Source organism: Delphinapterus leucas, chromosome 21 (genome assembly GCF_059928025.1).
Source record: "Delphinapterus leucas isolate spDelLeu-1000000601 "Yukka" chromosome 21, BTC_Dleu_Yukka2, whole genome shotgun sequence".
Classification (NCBI taxonomy): Eukaryota; Metazoa; Chordata; class Mammalia; order Artiodactyla; family Monodontidae; genus Delphinapterus; species Delphinapterus leucas.
In genome coordinates, this window is record NC_143149.1 from 18,841,023 (window position 1) to 18,859,237 (window position 18,215).

The window sequence follows — 18,215 nt, forward strand, 5'->3', positions numbered from 1 at the left end:
GTGTGGATAAGGGGCAGCTGCTCTGATTTCATCTTGGAGCCAAAGAAGTGAGCTCACTCCTGTTCCCCTGGCCTTGTAGCTAGTAGAACTTAATGAGTCACTGTTCTCAGGATTTTCTAACCTTTATATTCACAAGTGTTCTAAGGGGATGCGAGGGAGAAGTAGTTATGGCTGTCAGCCAGGCCTCTTCAGCCAAAAGCCCTGGGGCTCTCTTCTTTGTAACAGAAAATTACCAAATCCAGAAAAGTCTTCAGGTCTGAAGTACACGATCTAAAATAAAGCCCTAAAGAAATTCAGGACTTTATTAGGAGTTGGGAAAGGGATCTTTGGGAATGGAAACCTTTCTATTGATATACCTACAGTTACACCCGGTGAGAGCTGTCAAGTTGAACGACTGCTGAGGCCTCTTCTCTACAGCCTACACAGCGGGGCACTTTGGAAGAGTGTGGATAACATTGTTATTATAACTAGGTGTGGTCAGAGACGTGGATGCTAGGTCTGGGGGGAAAAGACCAATAAAGCTAGTATGTGGAGTAAGGTGGGGGGACACGTGAACAACAGAACTTCTAGATCACAGGAGCTTCCTACTCTTTCCCTCCTTTCGGGGGTTGCTGAGTGGTGGAGTTTCTGCCGGTGTAAGAAAGTTGTGTTTGCACAATGGAAATAACCCTCTAGAGCTTCCTTTGCTGTGTGTGTCTCTGCTCAGACCATGTGTTCTGAGGTTTGAGGGACTGCAGTGCGAAATCAAAAAACCTGGACTCTGAGTGTTCTATAAAAATCGCTTTGGATTTATATGCAGGTTCCTGGTATCTATTTCTGCAATATCAAATATTGATTAAAAAATCAGTCCGTGTTTAGAAGACTTGTATTTTCTTATTCTGGATATTAAAGCTTATATTGTTTGTTAGTGGAAAAGGCATTTGACTATACTTTTCCTCAGCAGAATTAAACATATTTCTGTCAACTGTTCTGCTTTCCTCCCTCAAGTAATAAAACAGAAGTAGCCAAATCGAATTAAATTTTGTTTGAAGTGGTGGGCATACGCATGCATACGAATATTATTGTTTAAAAAAACATACTGTGTTTGTCAGTGGTTAAGTCCATGGGTCAAAGTCTATTGCTGGAAAACTTCATCTGAGGGCTTGTCCCTGTAGCAGCTAAGCACAGCAGCGTAAGGCTGGGACACGAGCTCTCATAGTTCTAAGTTATCTTGCATTTGTAAAACAATAGTTGGCCACAACTTGTCTTACTTATGAGATAAATATTATGGTTGTTATCCAAAAGATGAGGAAAACTGAGGCTCAGAGAAGATGAAAACACTTGCCTGCGGTTACAGTTTTAAAGTGCCATGGTCCAAATCACATCTTCTCACTCAAAGTCCAGATCACTTTCCAATACACCACAGTGAAATACAACAATATGGAGAAAATAGTCCTTAAGATTCGATTTCCATTTGTACAATAGTATTACAAAGATTTAGCACTGTATTCTTTATGTAGATAAGATAGGACACACACAGAAGTGCCGCTATAGCACTCCAGCTCTTCTCTGAACCACCTCTAAGTCTTTGGTCCTTTACGTCATTCTTCAAAGCTGGAACTCAGCATCAGAAAGGCAATCCCAGTGAAATTCTTATCAATGATACATATTGTGGATTGATCACCACACCATTTCTGTGTTTTATTTTTGTACGGCTCAAGATTGTGTTTTATATTTTCCCTACAAATGAAAGATCTACATCTAAGTAAGATGTAGAAAGGAAAGTGATATTGTTACATAGTGTACGTCCTGGGATTTTTTGCCTTGCTGTGCTTGTTCACTAGCATACTTTTCTCAAAATTCATTAGGAATATCTTTCATGTCTACCTATTATTCTGTACTTTCCCTTACTGAATGTCAATCCTTTTTTTGGTTATTCATCATCTCTCAAAGTAACCAAAGCCATCATGAATTATAAGTATCTTGTTAAGACAATGGAGTAGTTTCTATGTCCATTGTAAGCTTAATTAATACACATTTTTATATTTACTTTTGATGCCAGCCAGCTCAGGATCATTTTGAGGTTGCAATAAGTATCTTTAGAGCCCAGGTGTCTGGAATAATGTTTACACACTCCACACACCCCTCTGGGTGTGTGGAACAACCTGACAACTCCATGGCGTATCATGTGATGTGAATTCCACCTTCTGGAGTTGTGCACTATGGCAAACCAATACTCTCCTCTCCATTATGTTTCTATCTTAATGGTTCCTGTTGCAGTTAGGTAAGGAATAAATACAAAATGTTTTTGAATAAACATATTCAATTAACAAGTATATGATGAGCACCTACTATGTGCACAACACTTTGGAGATATAAAAAAGGCATTTCCAAGGACCTTCTCTAAAATACCTTACGATACTCTAGAATGAAAAGAACTGCAACACACAAAAGTTACATATGAATACTTAATGAAAAATGAAATGTGGTAAGGTGCTACTGAATAACCAAGTGCTGAAATGGCTAGTACAGGCAAGAGGTAGGTTAAGTAATTACTTCTGAGAACCCACTACCTTTCAGGCACTACAAATTGATTATATAATTTATCCGCTCAAAATTCTCAGATAGGTATTAATTATTATGCCAAGTTTACAGATGAAGAAACAAACTTAACAAAGCTGTTATCCAGCCCCATAAAAACACTACTTTTAGAGGTGATGAAAAATGAGACTCAAAAGTTAAGTAACTCCAAGTCCCAAAGTTCGTGAAGAGAGAATGGAAGATTCAAACTTGGATCCGCGTGACTGCAGAGCCAGAGTTCTTATAACATACAAAATTATATACTGAATTTGAACTCAGATCTTGTGATTCTAAACATTATTTTTCCATTATACCATACCTCTCAAAGACAACCAAAGATTCGTAAACAGGAAACAAAATGATAGAATTACTAGAGAATGTTTCATGCTGTTTTCCTACTAAAACAGACTTGATATGTCAAATAGTTTTATAGAAATTTTTTGAAGAAAACTTTGAATCAGTGTGTCAGTGGAAAACAGTGGGAAAGTAATTACCCATAATGGAAGACTCTCATGTATGACCACTAGCATTTTACTCTTCTTAGAAAATGGAATAAGCCCTAAAGTTAACCTTTATTTAATACACAAGATGAATTCAGTGCTATCACTGGAATAAAATTCCTTCTTTTTCTGAACTATGGCTCAGATGGTAATTACATCAAATTCTTAATAATCTTTGATATTTCACTGATAATTTCAAGGGTTTCGAGAGACCAATTAAGTTCATCAAAAGGTTCAGGGAAAATCTGTTCTTCATCAACTGAATCATGCAAATAAAAAACAACAGTTGCCAATCCCAAACTCCCTAACAACAACAACAAAAAGACAAAAAATAATTGTAAATCACTATATTGTACACCTGTAACTTACATTGTACATCAACTACACATCAAAAAGAAAGGGAAAAAAAAACTCAAAACAACAACAAAAAACCCCAAAACAACAGTTGCTTAATCTTTAGCGTAAAAAAATCCTGCTTAGGAAAAATTAAATATAAATGTGTAAAATCTTTATATCAGAACTAATGAGAATAATTAGCATCAAAGAGTTATTGAGTAATTAATACTATGTGCCATTTACTAAGTACCAGGCAATGTGCTAAGTGATTTACATCATATAATCTTTACAAATGTCAACGTATGTAAACATTTCCCATTTACAAATGAGAAAACCAAGGTTTAGAAAAGTTACTTAACTTTCCCAAAGTCACTGAGCTAGTAACAGGTAGATCAGGGATTTAAATGAGGGAAGTTTGCTTATTGAAACTTAAAGATGATCTGGGAGAATTTAGTGATGGCATGAAACATGTTGATACTGTGGGGAAAAAACCCTTAAGACTAAAATGTGGGGAAGATTTAAGGAAATAGAGTAAACATGTAACAGACTTTTATCCCTTTCAGCAAGTATATAGACCAAAAACAAAAAAAAAAATAGCAGTGTGAAGTACTCAGAAAATAGGAAGCGCATGAATGTTTAAGGTTTTGTGAGGTTTAAAATTAAAATAAAAATGAAAAGCAAAAAGATCATTCCTTATAGAAGAAATTAAAGGTTGTATATCAGACAATTCAAAATTGTGAGGAAATAAAAAATTAGTTTTAAAATAATTCTGGACATAGTTCTGTGCATCAGAGGCATTTCTTGGTACAAAAGTTATAATTCACAAACCTAAAACACAGATACCAAAGGCTGGGGCATTACACCCAGGAGAGTACTTTGGCATTGGAGCCAAAGCCCCTGGCTAAAGGTGTTTTTCAGTTAGTAGATGGTGTTATGTTTAAATATGCATTTTCAGTAAAGGACATCTCTTGTCTTATCCAAAGTACTGGTATCATCTAAAGTAGGCAGAAGTGGGAGGTTTTTCCATTCTTTTTGAAGAAAACTGTTTATTTGTCCTGGCAGCTCATCTCAAAGTCAAGGAAATGGTCTTGGTTGAGAAAGTTATTATTATTATTTTTTTTGCAAGCCTACTTCAATGTATGTCTGGCACAAAGGATTGGATTGATTTAGCTCTTGGTCACCAGGGTTTATGATTCATTATACTAGGCACTAGCTCTCATTGAAGATGGGCATCCACAATGTCTTTTCAGAAGTACCCAGGCCAAGACATACCTCTGGAATATGGAATACCTTTCCTCTTGCTATAACGATGGTGTCGAGTATCTCATTTTCTCATTCCCTACAAACTACTTTTATCCGATAGGAGCAAGATTTGGTTTGTTTTTTTATTTATCAAATACTATAATGCTGGTGCCACAGACACGTGCTTCTGGGAATGCAAAGTGCTCCTTCAGAATGTGGTACTATGTTCATAACTGACCAAGCCTCTCCCATAGGATAATTCAGTGGGAAATCGTCTCTTTTTCTTTTTTTATTAACATGTCATCTTTCAACTATTCCCAGAATTATTTCTCTTGTCCTTTCTTTCATTTATTCCCTCTCTCACTCTGGCTTTTGCTATCACCTTTGCTTTCTCTCCAGTGAACTAGTTGGACAGAAACTGTTTTCACTATACTGCCAGGTTTTTAGAACTTAGCTGAGGATTTATCCAAATCTCTGGTGTATATACTCTCTCCAGTCCTTTTGGCAACACTTGCTCTTGATGTTAATCATCTATTTATTATCATAATCATTCGCAAGAGAACTGATAAAATTTCTGAGAAAAAACCTTATTCTGAAGGAAAATGATGCAGTGGATTAAAAACAAACCCCAAAGCAATACCTACCATTACTAAAGTAACTCTGGCATATATGCACGTGTTAGACTAATAAGAGAATAAATCTTTTCAGATGCAAAGTTGGTATTTTTTCTCATAATGCTCCCCTCTACCATATTTTGTTAGCTCAGAGGGATGCTGTAAATGTAATGAAGGGAACACATATAACCTATTCTATCAACCTGACAAGGCAAGAGAATTTGATGATGAATGATTGGAGAGCTATGAAGTAGGAGGGCTAGAAGGATTTATGGAAGCTTGATGAACAATGCATCACTATATCCATGGAAAAGGTAGAATGCAGGAAAGCAGATACAAACAGAAGTTCTTAAGAGGCTGAAGAGAAATATTAGAAAGCTTTGAAGGGATATGGGAAGAGATGAATAAACTAAGAGAATGATTTAAAGTGGGCCGTGGAAGAGCTGGAACAGCGCAGCAAACAGTGGAGTCTGCAACAGTGGAGGCCAAAGCCAGGATCCTGCCTTCACGTCTCTGTAATGACATGTCACAGTCTTTCAGTGCACTGGGTTTCCCAGGCTTTTTTGCTGAGCTCTGTTCTGAGTCTGTTTCTTGGCAGCTCCTCTTAGGGGTTTTCATCTAAACTATGTCAAATTTCATATTCACAAACCACTCTTGGGCGTGATTTCCATCTGACTCCTTACATCTCCACTTCCAGCCCCGTGAGGCCAGCTAACGGCAAGCCCAGTCCTTGTTTAGCCTGGTGGGCCCTTGGAAAGGGAGTGTGACTGTGACACAATAAGAATGGTTGATGCCACACTCATAAAGAAATAAGCATATACTCTGGTTCAGAAATGCTCACTATGAATATCTAGGGTGAGGCCTGGAATATGTATTTTGAAAAGCTTCCCAGGTGATTTACATGTCCACTCCTGGTAAAGAATCAGAGGATTAGAGATTTATACTACTAAATGACAATTACTTTTTGGGAAAAAAGGACAAACTTAAACTCTTCATATCATAACAAAATAGTTCTGTCAAATGTAACATTATTCTATGGAACGAGAAAAACAACTTTACTTGTTCTAACATAGCAATATAATGACTAGGAAAATATAGATAGGGGATGATATTCTTGTTAGATTTTGATGCTCTGATGTATAAGGAAAGCTGGAATTTGCTCTTTACCTTCCCCTATTTTCTGACCGTCAACTAAATAGGTTTTAAGAATCGCACAACATTCCTTACTATACTTCACCTTTTATTAAAGTAGACACCTTTTATGGACACTGTAAATGCTGTAGGCTGAAATGAGTTAATTTAACTGTTTTTGACACCCTGAATAAAAACTTAAGAAAAATAGAAATACTCTTCTACAAATTCCATCAACAGAAAACATGCAAGTCAAACTAAGACTCCAGTCATACAGAACCGTGATTCTCAACCGTAGGGCAGGGGGGAAAAAGAACATAAACTTCATCTTTCCTGGGCGTTACTTAATCTGAGATTTGATTAGTCTGACTTCACATTTTCAAAACCAAAATTAGATAGCCAATGTCAAGAATAAAATCAAGAAACTGGAGGCTTTAATTGCCTTTCTTATTACTCTTCTTGCCCTCAGAACTAATGTTTTTTAAAAATTCACTTACGCTGCAGGCAGGATTAAAGGTAGATGGCCTCACAGCTCAGATCTGATACTCACATTTCTTCCACTCCTTTAGTACATTTATTTTTAATGGGTGTGAGAAGAAGAGATTGGAAATGTGCCTCTGTCTGTATGAGAAAACAGAGAGGTAGGGCTGAAGCGTCTTACTCTTCATTGTAAGCCCATAATCAGATCTCTGTCACGGGAATAGTTCTGTGCCCCAGAAAAAGCTATACATTGCTGCCATCACCTATGTAGAAACATCCTCTTAATATAATTGCTCAGTTCACATGCAAAAGGGATGTAAGGTATGAGATTTTATTTTCTATCAATATATCATTAGTTCTACTATCTCAACAGAAAAGAGTTTTCAAAATCTGAGAAATACAGAACCTTTACTTATTAATTAGAGAGAAGGAAGGGTTATTAGAAGGACTCCCCAGAGAAAGAGAAAGTGGAATATTTATTCCTCTGAGAGAAGCTGAGGGAGGAATGTGGTCAAGAAATGAATCTGCCTAATTCATGACCTGGACAACTCTAATCTGGCACATCAGCTGTATTTTGCTTTAGTGAAAAGTATAGTTTGGTTATAATAACACCATTTTGGAATGAATTTTCAACATCTTTTCATCCCCAATTATGAAAATATGTTGGTAAAAATCTTAGGAGATATTCATTATATAACTTCCAGTGACCAGACATTATTTTATCATTTAATTTTCCCTTTCAAGTTTGCTTTTATTGGAAAAAAAGCTAAAACTTTGCAGAATTCAAAAGATGCAATTTACTGGACACTGAATGGTAGCTTTTATGAGAAAAAAATTTTGCAAATGAAGTAAAAATCATGATGGACAGGCAAACCAAGACAAGAAGAAATTTTGATAAATTCCACAAAATTTAAAACATTTTGTTATCTGTTTATGTACATATGTAATATGCATATAACATGTATCTCTAAAATAAAACTATGCTATGCTAGGCAGCAGGAACCATGCCTTATATCTCCTTCATATGGTCTATGCAGAACACATGGCAGGTGCTCAAAAACTTGCTTAACAGAGTTTAAAGTCACTTGGCAAATAAGTTAGCTACTTTATATTAATCCTTAAATATAACCAATGAAATTCTATTTATTCTATTAGTTAAAAATGAAAACAGTCACATTAGTATAATGATATTACCTGTAAGGGTAGCCGTGGTACTTGGAACGAAATATTGAAAGTAGAAAACTGAAGAAGAAGACCACCAGGCCTAATCCCACTAGACAAATGACTAGAAAGAGACAGAAAACTCCATTGGTCTAGACACACACAACCCAAATGTTTATATTTTTTAAATGCATTCAGTTAATCACAGTATACTTACATGTAACAGTTCATGGCACACACAGGTACAACAAACCAGATAATCATTATTTTCCACATTCTTCTCAATGAAAATGTACTATTTGGGGTATGAAAACAACAAAAGTGATCTAAGTCTTCTGGTGGTTTTCTTCTCTTACAGAATTCCTACAAGTACTAAAATGCCCCCAGAGGGATCAAAACAAAACACAACAAAACATGTGATAAACCGCAAACAAGATTATCAGCCCCTGCATTGTGAAGTACTGGCTATATTAGCAGAGACATTTGCATTATTAGGATGTGCAATATAATTTTATTTTCAGATGCCATGGAATGTTTACAGAGAAATGTAATTTTAGGTTATTGGCTAGATTATTGCCTCAGTAAAAGCCTGTTCCTTACAAATAACAGTTCGTCCCAGCGCACTGAAGGCTAGGAACAAAAGCTTGGGGAGTGAGAAAATGCGAACTCTGTGACAGTCAAAGCAGGAGGGAATCCCCCTACTGTCTGTTTGTTTTACAAAGGAACACACGGTGTATTTTACAGAAGAATGTGCTTAGGCTGTGGTCTAGGTTTTCAGTGTCACTTTGTCTAAGGCAAGTTGACAACAGGGAAATTTCTTTTCCTTTCTGTTATGGTTAGGAAGATTTTACTCTAAAGTAGATGACTAATCAAATATATATAATATACATAATAAAAATGTATGCAAATACATATATTGGATTTTAATTAAATAAGATACATTGCTATTAGTAAAATAAACAAAACATAAATGCTTAAAAATCTGAGCCAATTAAATGCAGGTATGTTTAGAATAAAAGAAAACAGGTATATTTAGAGAAATAGAAATTTATTTAAATCTGTTCTGTAAATAAGTAGAAATTAGTTCTCTTAATAAGAAATAGCTAACCGTTTCTTAAGAATAAAACATTTGTGCGATACTTGTATCCTTTCGTTAGTTTCAGGGAATTCTTTAAAAACACTGAAATATCTAATATAATTAATTATAAAAGAAAGGGGAAGACAAAAGAGATTAAACACACTAAGACAGACGGAAACAAGGAAGATTAAACGGTTCTATATGCTGCTATAGTGATGAAATACGATTTTTAAATTATTCTAGCATATAAATTAGACCAGGTTTAATTACAATCCTGGAAATCAGGGAGTAGATAAGGTATGGCATTGTTGAAACATGGTCTAGAAATCTGTCAGTTTTCTTTCAACTCTGTAGGATACCATTCTCTCAGTTTTGAGAACAAATTGCGAAAAGTCCTAAGTGCTTAATAGCATTGAGCTGCAGCCTCTGTGGCATTTCATTTCAGGTAACACTCATGAAGGTGAACTTCAAATGAATATTGGCAGAAAGCAAAGCAAAAACAGTTGCTGAATACCGCAGAAATGAAAAACACCTTTTTTTCCTTAGATTGTGGAATGTCCAAGTATGACAGACACTAGCCACTAGACATAGCAACTGTGCTTACAATAATCTTAGTAAACCCAGAATTAATGACATGATGCTTTACTTTCTACTTCCTACATTTGGCATTACCAAATACTTCTTCCTTTCCTCTGTCTTTTTCTCCAGAAGCTGAGTAAAACACTTTTTCACTCCCTTTGCCGCTTTCGGTAGCCTCATCTGATTGTGTTTGATGGGAAATAAGCCTCAAAACGTGATCAAGTAAGACAGGGTATATTACTTGATTCTATGCAGTGGAACAAAATGATGCTACTCAAGTACTCGCACGTGGGGGAGAGGACCCGAGACAGGAGTCAGTAATGACCCAACAAACCACTGCAGCCCATACGAGATAACATACTTGTGAGAAGAAAATGCTGTGACGACACAGACGCATTCTGACCTGGGCAATAATAATCACAGTACTTGTATTATATCAAAAATAAAAATCAGGGCTTCCCTGGTGGCGCAGTGGTTGAGAGTCCGCCTGCCAATGCAGGGAACGCGGGCTCGTGCTCCGGTCTGGGAAGATCCCACATGCCGCGGAGCGGCTGGGCCCGTGAGCCATGGCCGCTGAGCCTGCGCGTCCGGAGCCTGTGCTCCGCAACGGGAGAGGCCACAACAGTGAGAGGCCCGTGTACCGCAAAAAAAAAAAAAAATAAAAAAAATAAAAATCACACTGGAGTCAAAAGGGATAATTTAAAAAATATATTTCCCATTCTCCACCCCTTCTGTCTGTCTCTCGCCCCCCCACGCACACACACGCACACACACACACTCTCACACACACACACACAGACACACAAATAAACTGGCAGTGGGTGGGGGCTGGAGTGATTATTTATATATGTATAATTATAGACCTGCAATTAAAAAATTACATATTTCTTACTATTTTAATATGAAGGATACATGATAAATATATAAACACATAAGAATTTGTCCTTATAAATATTACTTGCCAGTCCCAAGAACGTCACATTCTTTATTCAAAACATAAATCATAAAATGATGTTCTGAGCAATGATTAACTAAAGAAAGTAATGCGTTCATCGCTTGTGTAGTTTCTTTCTAACAGTGTATAGATGGCATCATGGGAAAACAGAGGGTAGACTAAAGTGTCTGTTACATCCAAAACATTTCAACACTTAAGATACCTAAGAATTATATTTAGAAATCACTATGACTGATTTACATACATGTCACCATAACTAAAATTCCCATAAAAAATAAGTCTGGATTTTATTTTAAACTTCTTAATAAATAATGAGTCTTTTCCAGATGCCTGTGTTCCTCACACATACAATCTGGGTTTTAAAAAGGGTTCAGAAATGCAAAGCATATTGAGAAAAATCTTAATTATAGGTTTCTGGAAGCATAACCGTAAGCTCACATGGGGACTTTATATTAATTAAAGAAAGATCTGTGGCGGGAAATACTGAATGTAAGGCTGTCTGTCCTTTCCTAACCTCTGCTCCTCAGGGCAGAAGATTTTTCCCATGTGTTTTTTCCCTTTTCCTGACAAAAATATGTTACTTTATAAACATGTATTCTTTTTCTACAACTCCCTTCGAGGAACAGTTCTGTCAAAGGATAAAATGTAGTCACCTTGTTAAGACATAGTGCTGGAACTTGGTAGAGTTGTAAATCTTGGAATAAAAATGGAAAAGGCAAAGACACTGGAAAACATGGTATCACGAAATGCCCTCTTTCTAAATGTTGCTAAAAGGAGGTTTTGGAGGTAATCGGAAGTATAGTATTTCAGGGTACAAGACCTATGCAAAAACTTCTCTCTCTGAGTCAGTTCTTGAATGCATACCTGATTCTTGTGGCACAGGGAAACATATCATTAGCCAGTAAAACCTCTGAAGACTCTGCCCACAGAATTTTCCACCTCTTCCTGTAGGGTGGACATGACTACAGAGACTACAGCTTCAGCAGAGATGCGTCAGAGCACCCCAACCAAGGGTGAATAAGAGCTCTTCTTTATATCCATTTCCACAGAAAATCACCCAGTCCCATTTTGGAAGAAATGTATTTTTAAGTATTTGCCACACACACATCCAAGAAACAGAAAAAAGTAAGGAACACCACAACTGTCTTCAACCCAGACCATTTCTTTGGAAGTTCATTTACAAAGGACTTTTATCTATTTCCCATTTGATTTAAATGAAGCTTAAGACTAAAACAAACTTAGAAAAATACCAACACAGAGACTTACTCCGTCTTTTTCCAACATCGCCTTTGGATGTTGCCGCTTCATTTAGAAGAACCATCCCCATGGTGATAGCAGCATCTATAGTAGTTGTCAAGGAAACAGTAGAAATAGATGCAAATAAAATCTATTAATTTTTCTGGATCTGAACACAATGTGTTCTGTCCCAGAATGATTAAATTACAAACGCACACAGAGGTAAATGCAATTTATTCTCTTTATATAACATAAGATTACTGCTCTTTGTGTATTTAAATATGCCTTAATTTTTAGACTGTATAACCTGAAACTTTGAGATTTTAAAGGTCTAATTCTAAATGCCCTTAAATTCCAGAACTTTCATAGTGCATATGAATTATAAACTCTCAAAACCAATGATATTTCACATTATACATAAAGGTATACACCAGTTACAATTAGAATGACAATTTATTGGCAATCATAGAAAATTAGAATATATTCAGCATGGGTCCAACCAACCAACCTCTGTTGGACGCATAATGCATCCAAGAGAAAAAGCCACTACCAGCCCCATGCAATACCATCTCCCTGCCCGACACACATGTATACCACTAAACTTTTAGGAAATCCACAATAACACAGTTTGAAAACCTCTGAAATTTAGATAATTACTAAGTTCTTTGTGTTTCAATCATGTCGTCATGGCCTGAAAGGACAAGGTAACAGAATGAATGTTTTGCACTAGCAGTATGTTAGTTTGTGGACTTTAAGGATTCATTATTCTTAAGGTGTTTTGGACAATTTACTGATATAAACTCCCTCGAGTCCAGAGTCATAGGAGGTTGTCAATAATGATCGAAAAATTAAAAGCTTGTACCACTCAAACGGCTGATACACAGGGAATTTCGACTGCCTAACTTAGTTCTCTGGAGCAGACTGATAGGACTGATGTAGATCCTTAATAAGGAATTAAATTAGGGTTCTCCTTTCATCTTTTTTTGCCAACACCCTTTTATATTCATGTAAAATGCTAATCTATACATTTATGTACATATTTGATCTACTGAAAATTCATAGAGTTCTGGATTATTTTAACTATCACAGAAACATTTTTTATAAATATTCAAAATATAAATGACACTTAAAAATGATTTTATATAGATAATATAAACGAAACAAATATTTCTTTTATGACACCATCTGCTCAGTAGCTTCCAGAATTCCTTTATAAAACTGGGGAAAATCACACTATTTTTATTTCTGGGGAAAACAAGTTTTAAAAATTAAATGCTTTAAAATTTTAATGAGAGTAAAGCCATATATTCAATATTCTCAGGGTAAAACAATACATGAACACCCATGTGTACATAATATATGTGTGTGTGTATTATTAGTACACATAGACATAAATATGCACTTAGCGAGATTTTATTAAGCAAATTATATTTTATTGGATATTAACTATGGTCACTCAAGTGTAACATATCCCTGTTAATATATCTTCATATGTGTTATTTTTACTACTGTCTCTCTGTAAATTGCTGCATTATTATGATGTAAACTATGTGACCTACATGCTGCTCATCTGATTGCTTTTGAACTTCGCACAAATTCAAACAATGTTGTTACAAAAGTGTAAGATTTTCATAAGAGTGTACCACGTTATTGCCTCATCTTACTGATGGGCATTTGTTTCCAAATGTTTGCTATTTCAAATACTCCTACAAAGACTGTCTTTTTACATGTACACGTGTAATATTTTTCTAGGGTCTACACCTAGAGGTAGAGTTTTTCAGAGGCTGATATGTGTATTTTCAAATTTACTAGGTATGATCATATTCTGTAAAACAAGTAGTGTTAAGAGTTTCCATTTTTCTTAACGTTGCCGAAGAAACGTTATGTTGGTATTGCTGAACTATTGATTTTATCAAATTGTTGAGTGGGGATCTGTATCAATAGTGAGTCTGAGTATCTTTTGATATGTTAATTCTTTTCTGTTTAATCTTTTGTATAGTGCTTATTTGTCCATTTTTCTATAAGCATACTTGCCTTTTCTTATTAACTTAGAAAATGCTTCACTTTTTTCTGGATATGAATTGATTGAAGTGTTGCATATAGATTCTTCTACTTGTCTTCTAAATTTTTTAGTTATGCAGAAGGTTTGCGTTTTAGTATGGTCAAAATTATTATTCTTTTATGAGCTTTGGTTATTGTTTCTTGCTTATGAAATTAATTCCTACCCCTAAGTCTTAGAAATATTCTCTATCTTTTCTTAATTGAAATATACAATATTATGTTAGTTTCAGGTATACAACATAGTGTCTGGACATTTAAATACACTAGGAAATGACTGCCACCAGTAAATCTAGTAACTATCCCCTCCGTACAAAATTACTACAATATTATCAACCATACTCCTTATGTTGTGTATTACATCCCCATGACTGTTTTTAAAACTGTAAGCTTGTACCTCCTAATCTCCTTCACCTGTTTTGCCCAACCCATCACCCACCTGCCCTCTGGCAACCACCCTGTTCTCTGTATCTATGAGTCTGTTTTTGATTTGTTCTGTTTTGTTCATTTGTTTTTTAGATTCCGCATACAAATGAGATCATAAGGTATTTGTCTTTCTCTGACTTATTTCACTTAGTGTGATACTCTTCAGATCCATCCATGTTGTTGCAAATGGCAAGATTTCTTTTTATTTAATGGTTGAGTAATATGTCATTGTGTATATATACATATATATATGCACATATATATATGGTGTGTGTGTATACACACACATACACACACACACCATATCTTCTTTATCCATTCATCCATTGATGGTCACTTTGGTTGCTTCCATGTCTTGCTTATTGTAAATAATGCTACAATGAACACAGGTGCATATATATTTCAGAATTAGTGTTTTTGTTTTCTTCAGGTAAATAAAATATCCAGAAGTAAAATTGCTGAATCATATGCTGGTTCTATTTTTAATTTTTTTGAGGCACTTCCATACTGTTTTCCATAGTGGCTGTGCCAAATTAGATTCCCACCAACAGTGCACAAGGGTTCTGTTTTCTCCACATCCTCGCCAACACTTATTTATTAACTTCTTGATGATAGCCATTCTGATGGGTGTGAGGTGGTATCTTATTGTGGATTTTATTTGCGGTTTCTTGATGATTAGCGATGTAGAGCATCTTTTCATGTGTCTGTTGGCCATCATATGTCTTCCTTAGAAAAGAGGAAGTCCTCTTCAAGTCCTCTGCCCATTTTTTAATTAGGTTGTTTGCTTTTTGATACTGAGTTGTATGAGTTCTTTGTTTATTATGATATTAACCCCTTATTGGATATGTGATTTGTAAATATCTTCTCCCATTCAGTAGGCTACCTTTTCATTTTGTTGATGGTTTTTTTCAATGTGCAAAAGATTTTTAGTTTGATGTAGTCCCACTTGTTTGCTTTTGTTTCCCTTGCCTGAGGAGACAGATCCAAAAAATTAACACTAAGACCTATGTCAAAGAGCATACTCCCTATGTTTTCTTCTAGGAGTATTATAGTTTCAGGTTTTTAATCCATTTTGAATCTATTTTTGTATATTGTGTGAAAAAGTGGTCCAGTTTCATTTTTAGCATGTAGCTGTCCAGTTTTCCCAACACCATTTATTAAAGGGGTAGTCTTTTCCCCATTGTATATTCTTGCCTCCTTTGTAGATTAACTGACCATAAGTGCACAGGTTTATTTCTGGGCTCTCTGTTCCACTGATCTATGTGTCCGTTTTTGTGCTCATACCATACTGTTTTTATGATATTACCATAGCTTTTTAATATAGTTTGAAATCAGGGAGCATGATACCTCCAGCTTTGTCATTCTTTCTCAAGGTCGCTTTGGCTAATCAGGGTCTTTTGCAGTTCCATGCAAATTTTAGGATTATTTGTTCTAGTTCTGTGAAAAAATGCCATTAGTATTTTGAAAGGAATTGCACTGAATCTGTAGATTGCCTTAGATAGTATGGACTTTCTAATACATCGTTAAAGTCAGTCAGGTAATGCCATTCTTCTCCTCAGAGCACTCTAATAGCTTTCCATCTCACTCTGAGTAAGATCTAAAGACCTCAAAATGACACCAAGGCTGTACCTGATTTATATCCTGACCCACTTCCTATACTTCTCTGCCCTTGATTGCGCTGACTTATGCCCTTGGTATTCCGCCAACAAGAGGAACCCCTCTGCCTCAGGATCTTTGCAACTGCTACCCCACTGCTTGAATACTCTTTCCCCCCAATGTCCATGTAACTCACTCCCTCACTTCCTTTAGGTTTTTGCTCCAATGACATCAGAGAAGCCTCCCTTGAACTCTGTACTTTTTCCTGCTTTGTTTTTCTCTATTAACATTGTTTTTTAAAGAAATTTTAGATTCCGTATCTTTTTTATTTACTTATTGTCTCTGTCCTGTCACTACATATGTTAGCCCCCAAAGGGTAGGAACTTTGTTTTGTTCACTATCTTACCCAGTACCAACTACTCTTTGAACTACTCTTTGATGTAGATACTGGAAGATCATTATTATCCTCGGTTTACAAATAAGGAAACTGAAGCCACCAGAGAGGTCCAAATAACTTGTGCAAAGCCACAAAGCTAGTGTCTAAAAGTTGGAAACCAAAAGAACATAGAAGGAATTAAGTAAGGATGATGAGAGGGTTAGATGAAAATAATGAGGGAGAAGCAAAGGAACAAAATAGCTAAATCTATTTTAACATAATGTGTAAGCATAAAATTTTATGTCAAGTGAAAATGTTCAAAAACAATATAATCTCATCTCCTTAAAAATAAATAAGAGAAATGCAGGGAAAGAAAGATAATAAAAAGTTGAAAGCAACTGTCTTGGGGTAATGAGGTTGTTGTGGGTTTTTGTTTTCTACTATTCATATTCTACATAGCAGTAGTTTGCAAACTTTTTATCTAAAGGGCCAGAAAGTAAATATTTTGGACTATGCAAGCTGTATGGTGTATTGTTACTACTCAATTCTGCTATTGTAGTGCAAAGTAATCACAGACGATACACAAATGAAAAGGTGTGGCTGTGTTCCAATAAAACTTTATTTATAAAAATAGTAGACAGGGGCTTCCCTGGTGGCGCAGTAGTTGAGAGTCCGCCTGCCAATGCAGGGGACACGGGTTCGTGCCCCGGTCCGGGAAGATCCCACATGCCGCGGAGCGGCTAGGCCCGTGAGCCATGGCTGCTGAGCCTGTGCGTCCGGAGCCTGTTCTCCGTATCGGGAGAGGCCACAACAGTGAGAGGCCTCCGTACCGCAAAGAAAAAAAAAAAAAAAAGACAGGCTGGATTTGGCCCTTGCTGGTCCTAGTTTGCCAACCCTTGCTATAGAGGATCTAAAAGACCATGCCAAAGATACTATAAACTATTATGTCTGAGAGGAAGTTAGCTTTGCTCTTATGTGAAAATAAAGAAATGAAAAACTTAGTAAACCCTTGTGTTATGATCTTGAAGTAGGAATTTTAAAGCAAAGGGATTACTAGATACAGGTGTTATGTACAACTCCAAGATAAAATATTTTATTAGAAAGCAGCAGGGTCAGGAACCAAGTGTGAGTCTGTACTCAGAATGTTTCCCGCAAAAGTGAGTTTTCTAGGCTTTAACAAGGAATGAGCTGTGAACCTACTTTAAACTTGATGGCTGTAATTAAGATACATGAATTAAACTAAAATGGCTTTAAACTTGCCAACCCCTCCTCTTTTATTTAAAGATACTTTTAAACTTAAGGACTTTGAGTATTGAGAATTATTTAGCTTAAATTCTACTGTATCACTGAAAACAGTTTTGGCTAAAAGAGAGCCTACATAATACTTATCATTTCGGGGAAAAAATCACATTGGTAATATAAACATTCTTAGATAAAGGACTGATTTATAGACAGAGGAATAAGCTTGAAGATTATCTGTCAGAGTTAATGTGTAGGTCTTCCTTCATTGGGTGGAAGGCTGAATGACTAACGAAAGGTCCTACAAATCTCTAAGAGATTCTGTGTCTGACTCTGGAATAACAGATGCTTTTCTGTCATTAAACTGATGGGTGTAACCATTTGACTATGCTTATAAAGAGTCTCAACATTAAAAGAGAATAAAAGAGATGTAAATATACACTAGATAAATTATAATGTTCCTGAGACTTTTTCTATTGCTCTGAGATTGTTAATGCCTATGCCTACACACACACACACACACACACACACACACACACACACACGCCCTTGTTCTACTTCATGTATTACTGTGCACATTTGCATTGATTAATATCATAGCAATATACACTCAACTACTGTGTACTCCCCAGTTTCTCTCTTTATCCTG

At 36.0% G+C, this 18,215-nt stretch overlaps 1 protein-coding gene across 1 annotated transcript in view; it reads right to left on the bottom strand.

The window, feature by feature from the left end:
• Positions 1–18,215, bottom strand: part of TUSC3 (tumor suppressor candidate 3) — a 218,477-nt gene that overhangs the window by 34,296 nt on the left and 165,966 nt on the right. The window contains exons 8-9 of the mRNA XM_022571105.2: positions 11,902–11,976; positions 8,057–8,147 (exon numbers count right to left, since the gene is read on the bottom strand). Of these exons, the coding sequence (XP_022426813.2) occupies positions 8,057–8,147; positions 11,902–11,976 (166 nt within the window). The remainder of the gene's footprint in view (positions 1–8,056; positions 8,148–11,901; positions 11,977–18,215) is intronic.